Source organism: Microcaecilia unicolor, chromosome 8 (assembly GCF_901765095.1).
Source record: "Microcaecilia unicolor chromosome 8, aMicUni1.1, whole genome shotgun sequence".
NCBI lineage: Eukaryota > Metazoa > Chordata > Amphibia > Gymnophiona > Siphonopidae > Microcaecilia > Microcaecilia unicolor.
Window position 1 is genome coordinate 60,928,502 of NC_044038.1, and position 16,539 is coordinate 60,945,040.

At 43.2% G+C, this 16,539-nt stretch overlaps 1 protein-coding gene across 3 annotated transcripts in view; it reads left to right on the forward strand.

Annotated features, from left to right (window-relative positions):
• ANKS3 (ankyrin repeat and sterile alpha motif domain containing 3) overlaps window positions 1-16,539 on the forward strand; it is an 88,551-nt gene that overhangs the window by 45,187 nt on the left and 26,825 nt on the right. For all 3 annotated transcript variants that reach the window (XR_003943111.1, XM_030211883.1, XM_030211884.1), the window contains 6 exons: window positions 717-875; window positions 1,047-1,178; window positions 1,523-1,638; window positions 1,754-1,912; window positions 9,695-9,819; window positions 12,690-12,831. Coding sequence is in view for 2 of the 3 variants with exons in the window: in XM_030211883.1 (XP_030067743.1) it covers window positions 717-875; window positions 1,047-1,178; window positions 1,523-1,638; window positions 1,754-1,912; window positions 9,695-9,819; window positions 12,690-12,831 (833 nt within the window). In the remaining variant the exon portion in view is untranslated. The remainder of the gene's footprint in view (window positions 1-716; window positions 876-1,046; window positions 1,179-1,522; window positions 1,639-1,753; window positions 1,913-9,694; window positions 9,820-12,689; window positions 12,832-16,539) is intronic.

Sequence of the window (16,539 nt, forward strand, 5' to 3'; positions counted from 1 at the left end):
CTGACAATGCATAAATCATTCGCCTATGTAGGTGTTGACTGGGACTGTAGATACAATCAGGGAAATAGGTTTAGCTCCCTGCCCCCCTCCCCCCCTCAAAAAAATTCTATGTAATCTGCATGTCCTGTTCTGTAATTTTGTTGAAGTAAATTCTGTCTGCCAGTTAATAGCCAGATTTTAGCTAGTATGTACAGCTGCACATACCATCAACCTCAACTGATCTTCCTATGGTTTTAAAAGAGGTAGGGACACTTCTGTGTCAGCCTTTAGGAAATGAAATACTTTCATGCAATTTCAGGGAAAGGCTGGTTCTACCTGATTTACATAAAACATGAGGTCTTCCCTTCCACACTACTTGAAAAGTAACACTGAGATCTGGTAGTCAGTTTTGTGGATGTCAGGTTTATTGTACAGAAATATAGTATCTGTTGCAGCTCCTCACATTATAGAATGGTATCATGGAGAAAGATGCTTTAACTTTGAATTTGCTAGAACATGGGAGCAGGAAAGGGAAACATTGGGCAATGATAATTTGTGAATTAAATCAACATACTGTCAGTAAAATGGCATTGTACAGTGCATTAAACAAAAGAGCAATGTAGGAATCAGCAATTTGTCTCTAGCAGGTGCCCATTGCCATCCTGTGTGCTGTTTAAGGGCACATTATTTGAAGCCTGTTGAGGAAGAGCTCTCTAATTGTTCATTGTACACTACAGGCCGCTATGAGGATTTGAGCTCTTCTGATGAATCTTGCTCAGCTCCCCAAAGACAGAGACCAGTGCGCAGAGCCAAGGGCCCTAGTATCCATGAAGGACCACAGGCACTAGCAAAGATCACTGCAGTAGGACATGGAGGGAAGAGCCAAGCAAACTGTGGTAAGCTTGGTAGTGTACCAGCTGTTGGTGTACTTTAAGTTCAGAAACTTGTGAACCCAGTCTCCAGAGGTGCTTCTTCCTTCTAACGTACATACTTCTAGAGGTTTGCCTCATATTATGGAATATGCAGAAATAGGCTTAAAGAAATCCAGAATTTCTCTTTTTGCACAGACCAGATTCCTCCACATGGCTATGTAACCTTCAATGAAGATGATGCCACCACCTTTGTCGGGGAGGATATCCGTTACCGGGATGTCACCTCTCCCATCAACGAGCAAGATGTGGAAAGCAACAGCAGTAAGGGTAAGAGTTGTGAAGAGGAGCAGGCAACCCTTGCCAGGAGGAGGAGAGCTGAGTGCTGCAGATCAGCATTAAGGTTCCTTACAAGGCACATATTGCACAGGACCAGGGTCAGCATAGTCAGTCTTTCCCCTTTTGGTGTACTAAAAATAGGAAAGAAGGCAGATGAATAAGAAGCATACCAGTAGAAGGAAAAGCAATGTGTCTGCTCCAAATGTGAGCAAGACCTTTTTCCTGCCAGGTGTAAAGCTGAAAACAGTCCAATAACTGAAATATGTGTGTGTGTGTGTGTGTCTCACTCTCTCTCTCTCTCTCTGCTGTTCCCTGGGATTGGTTCTCATTTCCAGAAGAGAACACGGTCTTTTCTAGAGATACCTTGATGATTCGAAGCAGCAGCAGTAGCAGTGAGGGGCTGGCCAAGGCTCTGGGAATCAGCAGTGAGGCCTCTCTGGAGAGCAATGAGGTCAGTCCAGTCTCCCACATCTTACTGGAGCCCTTCTGACTATGTACTGGCTAATGTCTAAATAGCTTTCAGCTTTAACTGTTGTTCATTTTAACACTTTACTTCTGCTTGACAGGACTCAGACCACAATAAAAAGTTTTCAAGTCGGAAGCAGACTAAAAATTATGTCAAGGCCAAGAATCGCCACAGTGAAAATCAACAGGCTCAAAGTCCAGTGGCTTGTGGGATACCTAATGAGCTTTACAGAGATGTGCCCAAGTATGCAGGACCTAAGGTAAGACCTACAGCTGAGATTTAAAAGGGATGTGCAGTGGGTGGAGATGGAGGATCATGGACTTAGTGAGTTTTTCACAGGAATAAGCTACAGTAAATTAATCTTGCCTTCATGAGCGAAGTTTGGAGGACACAAGGGAATAAGTATGTGGCAAAACATGATCTAACCTTTGATGCAACTTGGGGCTGGAGAGTAAGAGGCAACTCAAGGATTGTTGACTCAACCAAGTTAAGGGAGGGCCTTGGGGCAACTGAAGTGTAAGTGGGACAGCCAGTAATCCAAAGTGCTCCAGACTTAGAAGAATTAAGTATCAGACAATGGGAGCTGATCCAGCGTTTGACTGAGTTCAAGCAGGATTGAAAGCCAAAGAGATCTGAGGTGTAATGATTTTGATTAGAAATGAATATCATCAGCATATATGTAAAACTTAATAAAGAATTCTTGTATCAAGGAGGCGAGGGGACTGAAAAAATATTAAAAGCGTGGATAGAACTGGGCTCTGAAGGAGACCATAAAGGAGAAAATGAACAATAGACTCATCTGGAGGGAGGAAAACTCAGAAGGAATGGCCTGAGAGAAAAGAGAACCATTGAAAGACATCCTGAGATTCCAATACAAGAGAGTCTGGATAGGAAGAGTGAATGGCTGACAAGATCAAAGGCAGCTGATATGTCTAAAAATACCAACAGAATAGTGTCACCTCAGTTGAAAGCTGAGTGAATGTCATTAAAGAGTGAAGCAATTATTGTTTCAGTTAAATGGCCTGATGGAAACTTGACTAGCAAGGGTGTAAAATATTGGACACCTTGACATGCTGTTGGCGTTTGGAAGAAAACAGCCCTCTCTGTGATCTTGGACAGGAATGGAATGTTAGAAATAGGTCTATAGTTGGAGAGGGTAGTGGCATCAAAGAATGGTTTCTTCAATAGCTGTTTTCCAAGTAGGGGGAACTGTTCCAGTGGAAGACTATTATTCATCATACTTAGTGCTAATGGGAGCAGACCATGAGAAGGAACTACCAAGCCAATCTAAGGGTAATGGGGTCCAAAGAACGGGTGGTTTTCCTAGAGGAAGCAAATAACTCAATAAACAAAGTTAGAGAAAGCTAATTGAACCTAGACCAGATGGAGAGTAAGACTGATGAAGAGGAATCTGAGGAATCAGTAGATGGGCTTGAGTAAACTTAAATGTGGGGGAGAACATATTGTGGGTGAAGGGTAAATATAAAAGATAGGTTAGGCTTGAACAGGGAAACCAACACTTTGAATGGTACTCTGACTTCAGCAGAGAGAACTTATGGCAGTCCAGTGCAGGGCCAGTCCATTTATGTGACTTATCTTTGACCCATGGCTTAGAGTACGTGTAAAGCTTTTAAGGGACAGGACTTACTTTACAATGTCACCTATAATCTGATGGATATATCCCTAATATGATGGATAATACTTACCTAAATTGGGAAAACAGAGGCCTCAGTACATTGGGGCAGCTAGTAGAAGAGGGTGCAGTTCTGGGCTTTAATGAGCTTATCGAGGAATACAGCCTCGGTCAGAGCGATTTCTGCCGATATAGACAAATATATGATTTTATATGGCGGAAGGCCCTATCTTAATTGTAAATTCAGGAAGACCCATAATTAAAAGGGCTATGGAGGGGAGGGAATGGAATAACTAGATTATATTGGGCCCTTCTCATGCTCATAAAATACATAGCAGCATGGGAGAAGGCCCTTGTGCCAGCGTATGATGTAAAAAAATGAAATGCAATATACAAAAAAACCATTAAAGATGTCTATAGCAAATAATATGGTGGAGAATGACTACAAAATGCTGTATCAATGGTATTATATGCCTGTGCCCATGTATGGGAGTAGCAGTAAATTATGTTTGCTTGCATGTAGAGAGAGGAGGGTGCCTTTCAACATATTTGGGGATCATCTTCTAAAGCCCATGCCTTTTAAGACTCAGTCTTTGTGCTAATGAGGAATATCACAGGGGCACAATTAGTCAAAGCCAAGAACTGTTGCTTATTAAATGTTGGGCCTCTGGGTCTTCCTCTAGACTGCAGAGGTTAGTGATGATGACAAAGTAGAATGGTACCAGCCTCCGCCTGGAAGAAGCTGCAGGTTCCAGCCACTTAGCAAGTGATTTAAAAAGTAGACTGAGGCATATTTTCAAAGCGCTTAGACTTACAAAGTTACACAGTAACCTATGGAAGTTTGTGAGTCTAAGTGCTTTGAAAATGAGCCCCTCTGTGTACCTGATGTCCAAGTTAATAGCGTTGCAGGGAAATAGAATGCTGCAGTTTGTTAAAACTTGGGACCTGTATGGAAAATGGAAAGAACGCACTAGGGAAGCGGACCATTAATGTAAGGTAGAAGTGAGCAATAAAGAGATTAAAGAGTGTAGGGGCCAGAACTGACCCTTGAAGAATACCAGAGGAGGAAGGATACTGAACTGAGAGTGTTCTGTTAGAGCATGGCCAATTTCTTCTAACCATAAAGGAAGTAGAGATTGATCAGTGACATCAAATACTGCAGTCAAATGATTATACCAAGAATACCCCTGAATCCATTGAGATCAGATGATCTCACTATGCATGGCCACTAAGCATGTTTCTGTACCATGGCCCTCATGGAAGTCAAACTGATGAGAACAAAAGAAATTTGTAGAGTTTATGAAAGTAAGGAGGTGTTAAGCCAGTGCTTTTTCAATGATCTTTGCCACAAAAGGAGTATTAGATATGGGCCAATATGTTGGCTAGAGCTGAAGGATCACCGTATTCTCCTGCTCCTGTGAAATGTCATCTGAGTTATGGAAAAGGATGACCATGTAATTTGAAAAACAGATTTCCATTACGTAGCTTCCCACTGTTTCAGAAACTGTGGGATAGTTGTGTCCATCAACCAGCAGGTAGAGATAGAAAATACTGATTAGCTGGATTGGATACCAAGAGAGATATGGCTCACCTCAGTTTAGTTTTCTGTTTCCAGCAGATGGATGGACACACTTTTCAGCCTCTGGTACTGAGTAATTTGCTCCTGGTCCGGTTGGTCAACTGGTCCACAAATGAGCTTTGGGGGTGTCGAGTCTGCAGAGTCGTATCTGGAGGTCTTCAGATCCCTGTCTGTGGTGCCCTTTGAATTTCTTCTCACCCTTCACCACTCCCCTGTTTTCCTGTGGAGCTCTCCTTTTCCAACCTCAGCCTTAAAAAAAAAAAAAAAAAGTAAATAAAAAAGAGAGAAGGAAAGAGGTTTACTGGAGAGCGTGGGACAGAATATCAGTCCTGAGCCTTTCTCATCTGTGGTAAGACTTGTGGAGACTTTGAGCCTAGGAGGAACAGCCGGCAATGTTAAGTTCGACTAAAGTTTGACTCAGAACTTGAAGGGCTGCAAGTTCTACCTGGTGCAGGAGAAGGATCCTGATTCACCACTTGGGACATGTTGTGTTGCACTTGTGACAGTCAAGAGTGAATGACGACTCCCGCTGAGTCAGTTAAGTGGTATTTGCACTATGGGACCCGCTGGCTGACGTCAGGGTATTGCTGTGTGTGCAAGCCAGAAATCGCATGGGACATAGATGAATCAGTCAGCGGCGGCACAGCTGCCATTTTACAGCCTCAGGGCCCAACAGAGTATTCAGCTGGATTGGGATTTTTGTTTATATTGCTCGTAGCACCAGGTCTATTTACAGTCAGAGTTGCTGCAAGGTGCTTCAGTTTCTCATCCCACTTCCTCTCCGGTTCCTAAGAGATCTTGTTTAGACCTCCAGGAGTAGGCAGATGAGGCTATCTCTGCACGTGGCTATTTGGAGAAGAACTCAGTAACTTGATAAAAGAACTAGGGGAACTAAGCCACAGCGGTTGCCAGAGAGTAAGCTGAAAGCTTCTGGTCGTCCATCTTCAGGGTACTCTTGATCTCAACTCAGTTTTTAGTTATCTATCTCCACTTGCTGGTTGATGGACACAACTATCCTAGTTTCTGGAATAGCGGGAAGGATTAATGGAAAGAAAATTATCAGGTAAGACTTAATTTCTCCTTTCAGAGTATTTTGTCTCTGTGCTGTCTAAAGTTATAAAGTAGGTTTGGCAGGAAGGAGTGTGGAATTTTCTCCTAATTGCCTAGTAGTTCCTTTTGTGAATTTATCAAGGGGAAGATAAACATGGTACACTAATAGCCATCATAGCAACATGGGGAAAATTTCCTTCCTGGCACAAGATTGGTGAGTAGCTAAAGTCTCTGAAGCAACAGTATAAAAAAAAGTGACTCTTAAGTCATACCCAGGGCAATCCATTTCTTGTTTCTAACAATCATTGGTCCCTTGTCACAGAAAACACCAACCACCTGCATGAGCAGCTACCTTCTGCCTATTGCTCCTGCCTCTGCTGCTAATACCTGTACTGCTCCTTTTGCTGCTGGGTGTACTACCACTTTTACCTACCCAGCCAAAACCTTCACCGTTCTACCACTGCATGCACATCCAACACTTCCATTACTCCCTCTGCCTTAGCACTCCTTGTAACAGCACCTCTGCTCAACCTAATTCCTTCTTCACTTCCCAGCTAATGATGTAACCACTTTCCTTTAACTATTGCCTACTGAGCCACCTCCTTCAGCTTTTTTTCTCTGTTGCTGCCCAGCCAAACACCCTTGCCATTTCTCCTACTGCTGCTGAGCCTAACGATCTTTCCTCTGCCACAACTGAGTGCTTGCCAAACTGCAACACAGCACCTCTGTTGATGGTTGGTCAACATTCTCTCCTCCCACCAACTTTTGCAACTACTTGTTGCATCCATTACTCAGAACTAGCATTGTGTCATCACAGTCAGCATCAGTGAGCTGGGTTGGTGTCAGGTTCTCAGGTTCAGAGCCCGCGGGGCCGGGCTCTGGAGCAAACGTGAGACCTTGGGCTGCTGACGAGGAGCGACAGCAGCAGGCAAAACCCACCAACCAACGCTGGGCAAGCGCACCGGCAGGGACTGCAGGCACCGCCCAGCGAGCTGGAACACACGGACTGGAATCCCCCAGACTGGAGGACACAGGACTGGAACACACGGACTGGAATCCCCCAGACTGGAGGACACAGGACTGGAACACACGGACTGGAATACCCCAGACTGGAGGACACAGGACTGGAACACTGGACTGGAATCCCCCAGACTGGAGGACACAGGACTGGAACACACGGACTGGAATCCCCCAGACTGGAGGACACAGGACTGGAACACTGGACTGGAATTCCCCGGACTGGAGGACCAAGACTGGAACACACTGGACTGACACACACCGGACTGGAACACACTGGACTGGAGCACACCAGACTGGAACACACTGGACTGGTCCGTACAGCTTCACCTGTATTTAGCCACTGCCCCCCCCCCCCCCAAGGGTTGAGCCCTTGGGTTCGAGTGACCGGCAGGACTTACCAGATACCGGATGACACAGGGACCAGGACTGGAAACAGATGTACTCCTAAATCCTAAACTGACCTAAGCGCTCCCAATCCCTAAACCAACAGAAGTGTTCCTAACAGTAAACTAACAAAAGGACTTCCTAAGCCCTATACTAACAGGAGTGCCCCTAGGCACTGACCTAACAGGAGTGCTTCTCACAGCACCAAAAGGAAAAGCAGGGGAGTTACAAGGGAAAGGCAGGGAAACTAAACACATAAGCTAATAAAGGTGCTTCCTAAGCACCAAACTCAGCAGACCTAACACAGGTGCTCAGCACCAAGCTACAGAAGCTCTACAACTCTAAACTAACTAAGGTACTCCCACGCACCAAACAAGCAGAAGAGCTCCTAGCACTAAAAGGGAAGACAGGGGAGCCACAAGGGAAAAAACAGGGAAGCTAAACACGTAAGCCAAAAGTGCTTCCAAAGCACCAAACACAAACAGCAAAGACTGCAATGCTCCCAACAGCACAAACACCAGAAGTACTTCTAACAGCCAAATCTGCAGTGTTCCTAACAACACCAAACCCTGAAGTACTTCTATCGGCAACAGAGCTTCCAAAGCCCTACACACAGCAATGCTTCCAAAGCACCAAGAGGGAAAAGCAGGGGAACCACAAGGGGAAAGCAGGAAAGCTAAACACACAGTCACAAGTGCACACTGCACTAACACTAACCTGGACCTAAAGCAAGTAGCCAAAAGCAAATGTCCCTGAAGGGACGAACACCACTTCCTTATCAAGGCCCTCCCTGATGATGTCACACTTCCTAGACCCAGGCAGACAGCACACTGAAACCCAGAGAGGCCCAACCCACACCAATGCAGCACTGTGAAGCACTTGAAGCTAGTACACCCAAAGAGAGGTAGAGCTAACTCAGTCCACGCACACAGCTGTAGTAAAGTGAAACAATTAGAGTCATGCTGCTGGAAGCTGCCAGCATAGAGAGAGAGAGCTAGCTCAGAAAGGACAGACAAAAGAAACAGAAGCCAGCTAAGAAGCTGACCCCCAGAAAAAAGGTAAGTTTGAGAGGGGTTCTGACCACAATCATAACAGTCGGGAGGTTTGCAGGTAGAAAAGCAGGATGTTAGATAAGAAGGAAAAGACATGATAAGTGAGAAAGAGAGAAAGATCTAGAGGGAGATGTCTGGAAAACCTAATGAAAGGAAGAAGAGACATGGTGGGGAGCAAGAGAATGTTTGAGAGGAGAAATTGGAGGGAAGAAACAAATAGAAGAGCGATGCAGGAAAGAAGAGACAGTAAAAAAAGAAAGTGGGAGGGGTAAAGTGTAGAGATTGGAACGTGAAGATCAGACAAGAAATGAGATACCTTTAGGGAGGTGAAGAGAGATTTTAGTGATACAGAGTAAAAGGGAGGTGAAAAGAGATTTTAGTGATACAGAGTAGAAATGAGACAGAAAAAAGTGAAAAGTAGCAACAATGTAAAATAAACAAAAAAGAACAAATAAGTATAGCCAGCAAAGGTTGGATGACTATTTTATCTTTGATAGGACTGAATGAGTGTTTCAGTAAAACTGACTTCACTGCATTTTCCGTAATGTAAATCGATATAAATGTACCACAGAATCTCGGTGCTACTGAATCTTCTGACCAGGGTAAGAAATCTTAGGGTTTCATATTATATTTATATAGCATAATTCATTTGCACCCTAACTTTATTTCCTTATTTCTGAACAGAGTACCCTAATCTGAACTATCTTTCACATTCTCCACTGAGGATTTTGGTGCACTTTGTAGGTGGTGGTGGTGGCACTTGACCTTTGACGTCTGCCCTTCTAATGCACTTGGTGCATGCAGCAAAATGTTTTGATGCCACACATTACAATAATGTTGCTGCAGGAGTTTTGTACATTTAAGAAAGAAGGTTACCACTATTCCACTATCACATTTAAAAAAATAATTTGGTGTGAGGAAAGTAGCCTGCCTTAGGCATACCTAGGGATTAATTTTCCTGCAACCAGAGTCAGCAGCTTGCTGAACAATAGAAGTGTGCTCCGTCGTCATAAATGATGATTGAACAATTCCCAGTCTTTATTTAGGCTGACCAGCTTAAACATTGAAGGGAATCCCCAGCGGGGGACCACTGCAGCTTATGAGGTTGAAGTGGGGACCCTTCCTTTCGAACAGGAGGTTTAAATTCACTCTTTGCTTGCTGACATTTGGAAGAGAAAACAAGCACATGCACCTCCGCCTTCCCAATCACCTGAGCGGTCACATGATTGACACCTGGGCTAACTGGACAATACACTTGTGTGTGAGGGTGTTGAAGAGGTTGAGTGAGGTAAGTCCCTGATCTTTTTCTCTCCTGGTCTGTAGAACCTGGCTGAGTTTCTGGATCAGATTGGGTGTTTGAAGTACCTATCTGTGTTCGAGGAGCAGGATGTGGATTTGCGTGTCTTCCTTACGCTGACAGAGACAGACCTGAGAGAAATAGGCATCACGTGAGTCTCCACTACTTTACTCTGAGCAGAGCACTGGTGTATTGCATCTTTTTATTTTTTCTTGGTCTTTCAACTGATCTCAGATATAAGGTGTGAGCAGAGACTTGTTCTTGGTTGTTTAGCTAAGATTGTGGACCAGTACAATCTATGAGGGATTACCACTCTGCCACCCAACCCACTAGAGAGACAAATAAGTAATGACCATTTCAAAACCAGGAGGCTTATATCTTCTAAAAATAATAAACTTATGGCTTCACTTATTTGCAGCCATGCATCTTACACAGCGCTGTGCAGCGGCCTTTCCTCCAAAAACGGAGCAAAACGGAATGCTCTTTGTTGCTAATTGTTTTAGAAAAGAAAAAAAAAGCATCTGATTCCGACACTTATTTACAACTAGTCATGTGTTTGGTTTTGAAAAGTAATTTTTTTTTTCCAAAACCAAAGCCATGCAAAAGACAAGAGAGTAAAGCTCCCAACTCTAGCATGGTTGTGATGGAAGAGTTCTGCTGTCCTGCTCCCAGAGAAATCCTATTATGGAGTCCTGTGTCGTCAGACATTTCATGTGATAGGATAGTGCAGCTATCTTTTCAGTGTATATGAGACTTGCCCCCCCCCCCCCCCCCACCCCCAGCAGAGACACCAAGATGGATGAAAATGTTTCGGAAGGGCCCTGAAATATGCTGTAGCAATTGTTAAAAGGCTTAAATAGGACTGGCAGTTGCCAAAAGAGGCAACTGAGGCTGGAGGAAAGGTTTATATGTATTTATTTGTAAGTGTTTAGAAAATGTTAGTGACGTAGATCATTCAAAATGTTCTACCTTATCAATAAATCAGATTACAGCTGTAGAAAGTAAGGTATCAACAACAGATAAAACAGACAACTCGTAACATAATCAAGTAACATCTGTAAAAATTTTTTTAAAAGCCTTTAAACTCTTATGAAAAAATAACAGAGTTGGAATTTGCCTCAACTCTATAGGTAAATTGTTCCATTTCAAAGGGCCAGAGGTTGTAAATGCTCTTTTTTCACCCAACCAAATGGCCTAAAATTAGGGACCTCTCTCAGCTTATCTTAAATTGATACTGGTGTATTCTACATTCGTCCATGTAACACTTTATGAATGATCACCAACAGTATAAATAAACAACTTTGTTTTATAGGGAGCCAATGTAACATGTTCAGCAAGGACTGTGCACTTTTCCAACAGTTTCTCCCCAAAAGTAATCTTGCAGCTTTGTTCTGAATCAATTGTAACTTATTAAAATATTTTGCAGGAAGACCTATGTAAAGAACGTTACAATAATCCAGTGTGCTTAGATTCAAAGCTTGCATGGGGTTATATAGTATGGTGACACTCGAAGCTGACTGCATAATGTGATATGAGGTTGAATGTTTATTGTAATTTGATATGTTAAACTAATAAACATTAAAAAAAAAGAATCAAAGCTTGCATAACAGTCTTCTACACTATTGAGTCTAAGAATGGTTTTAGTTTACCCACATCTTCATTTTCAAAAAGGCAGATTTAGAGCCCGATGTACAAAGCTTACCATGCTGTTAACATTTGCTATAACTATATGGTGTTTAGCCCTGCCTGGTGCATCCCAGAATGCACCTGGTAGGGGCTGGGCACCACCATTTTGAAAGTGGCAGCGCCGAGGGAGGAGCTGTTGCGCCTTCCCAACCTTTTTTAAGGTACTGGGGAAGACAGAGGGGGGGGGGGGTCACTAGACCACCAGGGTCATTTGCTGGGGTGGGGGGGGGGGGGGCGGAGGGGTGTGCGGTGCACTAGACCACCAGGGGAGTTTGTTTCAGGGAGGTTGGGAGGCCTCAAGGGGTGTGCAGTCCACTGGGCCACCAGGGAATTTTGTTGGGGGGGGGTCAGGAGGCGTCGGGGAGTCTGGGGTCTACCAGATCACCAGAGAATTGTGTAAGGGGGGTTGGGAGGTGCAGGGCTTTCAGGTGTGGGAGAGTCCGAGTCTGATACATCAGAGCTGTCAAATCCATTTGTATATTGCTCGCTATTTGCGACTGGCTAAAGTTTAGCGAGGCAGCTGTATTTTACAACTGCCTTTGTGCATCGGACCCTTAGTAACAACAGTGATGAGGCACTGGCAAGGATCACATCTTTTCAGGACTCTCTCCAGAGATACAAAATCCTGTACTTGCTGCAAAAAGTTGTTGCCTTGTCCGTGTAGATCTTGGACCTATAGATAAGAATGTCACACTCTAACATTAAATTATGACAAACATTGACCAGGATTAAAGTAAGTTATTTAACCCTCCATTACCCCAGGTACAACAGTAATACAATGTACTACTTAGATTGTGAGCCCACTAGGGACAGTCCCAGTACCTGTAAAATGAAACTGTAAACTGCTTAGGTCTAAGCAGTATATGAATACTTAAATGAAATGAATTTAACATGGACCTAAGTATGTACTTAATGGAGAGGAGAAAGGGGAGGATATGACAGGCGCATTGATACTTTAGGATGTAAGTAATACACAAGAGATTTGCTTTTTTTTAGAAAAAAGGAAGTTGTAGAACCAGAGGGTCATGATGCACGTCTACAGAAAGCAAAGTTTAGGAATAATGTAAATTTTATTTCTTCGTAGAAGGTGGTTGCATGGAACAATTTCTTAATGAAGCCAGTGAAGGTAGCAAAATTCAAGGGAGCCAGGGACAGGCACAGAGGATCATTTGTAATAGGAATTGAGGGTGGAGATCCTACAAATTGCAGCAGGAAGGAAGACTGGACTAACTAAATGGGTTTGTGGTGTGTGTGTGCTTATACCTCTACAGGGATGTCTGATGTCAAGAAAAATGATGCTAATCATGACATGTCTGTCTCCTCTCAAACTCCCAGCTTGTTTGGACCCAAGAGGAAAATGACCTCTGCTATTGCTAGGTGGCACAGCAGTACAAGGCCACCTAGTGATGCCCTGGAGCAGGCTTATGCAGACCGCCTGGAGGCAGAGATGCAAGAACTGGCCATTCAGCTGCATAAGGTGAGCAGTATGGGCTCAAACTGGGGCTCTTGGAAGGGGGGCGAAGTTAACAGAGCAGGAACATTGCGGTGAGCCTAAGCTAGAAGAACAGTACAGAAGCTGAGACTTATGTAATGCAAACAAAAACCAGCACATTGGGACAATGTCTTCTAGCCACGATTGGGAGCATTACTGCCCTGGCACATCATCTTTCTAATAATTGTTTTGGTCTTTACCAGAACCTGCTGAACTGGCACATTACTGTCTTTTGTGTATACACTTTTCCTCTTACTTACTCTGGTTTCCTTTCCCTGAAAGAAGTTTCCCCAGTGGAGCCAAGCAGAGTTGATACATGTATGCATGAACCTCTCAAGGTGCTATGACATCACTTTACCCAATGAACCTTGTGACAGGAAATGCAGATAACAGGAAATGAATACAAAAAATCATTTTTACCAACCAGATACTAACTACCAAAATTAGAAGCTAGCCTGCAACCAATGGCATCAGAAGGTACTTTTTTTTAAACTGAAAGAAGGATAAGGCACAGAGGATAAGGAAGGAGAGGGAAGGGAAGGGACCCAGCCCCATCTGGGTATTCCAAGGCAGCAAGTGGCTTTCCAGAAATTCTGCGCTCCTCTCTGCTCAACTGGAGCATAACCACTGTATGGACAAGGAGCAGGCCTCGCTAGAACAAACCAGGAGCTGCACAGATATCTATCTTCCACCTGCTAGTGATAGAGAAATACTGAGGCTGTAGGTTCGGCATGCTATATGAATATGTGTGATATGTTGTACTTTTGATTTTTTGATTTTATTATATATGTTGATTTGTTCGCCACCAAGTACTTTCGGATTGTGCAGGTAATAAATATTTTTAATAAAAGAGCACACATAAGATCATAAGAGTAGCCATACTGGGTCAGACCCAGATACACTAACCACTGTTACCACATCCTCAGGCAAAGAGTTCCAGAGCTTAACTATTCATTGAATGAAAAAATATTTCCTCCTATTTGTTTTAAATGTATTTCCATGTAACTTCCTCGTGTCCCCTAGTCTTTGTACTTTTGGAACAAGTAAAAAAATCGATTTACTTCTACTTATTGTACACCACTCAGAATTTTGTAGACCTTAGTCATATCTCCCATCATCCATCTGAAGATCCTTAACCTCTTTAGCCTTTCCTTATACGAGAAGAATTCCATTCCCTTTATCATTTTGGTCGCTGTTCTTTGAACCTTTTCTAATTCAGCTATATCTTCTTTGAGATACGGCAACCAGAACTGAACCCAATACTCAAGGTGCAGACGCACCATGGAATGATACAAAGGCATTATAGTATTTTCTGTCTTATTCACCATCCCTTTCCTAATAATTCCTAGCATCCTGTTTGCTTTTTTAGCCGCCACCACCACTGCACACTGAGCAGAAGATTTCAGCGTATTATCTATGATGACACCGATCTTTTTCTTGAGTGCTGACCCTCAGTGTGTATCACCTTGCATTTCTCCACATTAAATTTCATCTGCCATTTGGATGCCCAGTCTTCCAATTTTCTACTGTCTTCCTGCAATATTTCACAGTCCACACGTGTTATAACAACTTTGAATAGTTTTGTATCATCTGCAAATTTAATCACCCGATTTCCATATCATTTATAAGTATGTTAAATAGCACCAGTCCCAGTACAGATCCATGAAGCACTCCACTGTTCACCCTTCTTCATTGAGAGAAATGACCATTTAACCCTGCCCTCTGTTTTCTGTCCAATAACCAATTCTAATCCACACCAGAACCTTGCCTTCTATCCCTTGACTCTCTAATTTTCTCAGGAGTCTCTCATGAGGAACTTTATCAAAAGCTTTCTGAAAATCTAGATACACTACATCAACTGGCTCACCTTTATCCACATGTTTATTCATGCCTTCAAAGAAATGAAGCAAATTGGTGAGGCAAGACTTCCCTTTGCTGAACCCATTCTGACTCTGTCCCATTAAACCATGTTTGTGTACGTGTTCTGTAATTTTATTTTTTATAATAGTTTCCACTATTTTGCCCGGCGCCGACATCAAGCTTACTGGTCTATAATTTCCTGGATCACCCCTAGAACCCTTTTAAAAAATCAGTGTCACATTGGCCACCTTCCAATCTTCAGGTACTATGGACAATTTTAAGAACAGGTTAAATATTACTTAAAGCATTTCAGCAATTTCATGCTTGAGTTCTTTGAGTATCAGGTTCTCCAAAATTTTTTTCAGTTCCTCTGCATCATCACCCTTGAAAACCATTTGCGGTACAGGCAGATCTCTTACATCTTCTTTCGTAAAAACAGAAGCAAAGAATTCATTCAGTTTCTCTGCTATGGCCTTGTCCTCCCTGAACGCCCTTTTTGCTCCTTCGTGATCTAACAGTCTCACAAAGGATTGCCTCGCAGGCTTTCTGTTTCTGATGTACCTGAAAAAATTGTTACTGTGAGTTTTAGCCTCTGCAGCAAGTTTCTCTTCATATTCACTTTTAGCCTTCTTAATGCTTTGCATCTGATTTGCCAGTGCTTTTGTTGTTTCTTATTTTCTTCATTTGGGTCCTTTTTCCATTCTTTTTTTTTTCCAAATATTTTTATTGTTTTTACAATTTCAACAGTAATATCATTAGCTAGATCACAGACATAAGCTTTCAAATACAGTACCAAAACAGTTACAAATAAAGCAACCCCCCATATCCCCCCTATCCTTCCCCCCCCCCCCATCCCTCCCGCACTATGGTGGTGATAAAAGCACATCCCTTTTCTGTTCGTATGGGAGCCATATTTTCTGGAACAAATTAATATGGCCTTTTCTAATTGCTGTCAGTTTAGACATCTGGTATATATAATCCAATTTACGTGCTACCAGTTGCATGCCTGGCGTTTCAACCTGTTTCCAGGCCTTCGCTAGCATAATTTTAGCTGCTACAAAGCACTGAATCGCCAATTTATGCCAGTGTGTCCTGACTTTCGAGGGCCCAAGGTGCAGTAAGCAGTATTCTGCCTGACTAGGATATACCACCTTAACCATTGTGTGAACCATCTCCAGCAACTGTGCCCAATACACCTTGACTTTTGGACATTCCCACCAAATATGCATAAACGTCCCTCTTACCCCACAGCGTCTCCAGCAGTCTGCTGACATTTGCGTGTAAATTCTCTGGAGTTTGTCCGGCGTATAATACCACCAGAGCAGTATCTTATACCCATTTTCAATTAGGGGTTGTGCTATTGATGGCTTTAACAAATATCTATACACACTCCTCCAGCTCTCTGCCGAAAAATTAGTGTGGAGCACCATCTCCCATCTCCTCACATAATATTCCTGGGGAGTTGAGAGCAGCAGCAGGGCCCTATAAATCCTAGTCACACCGCCCCTGCCCCCTCCCCCCCCTCATCGTTCTTTCGAGCACTGTTTCAGCCAACTCTAGTTCTTCCCTCGCTCGTCTATGCACATAATTTCTCAAACAATGATAGTACACCAAATCCCTCTCCTCCAATCCATATTCCACTTGCAGTTCCTGAAATTCCCGTATTGCACCCTTATCCCAAATCTGATCCATTTTATGGAGCCCCTGCTTAGCCCACCTTTTGATACACTATCTCTGATTTTCCCAATGGGAATCCTGGAGCTCCACAGATGGCCATTTGTAAGAAATATTTTCTATCCGGGAATGTCTGTGCGCGGATGTGGTACCAAGTGT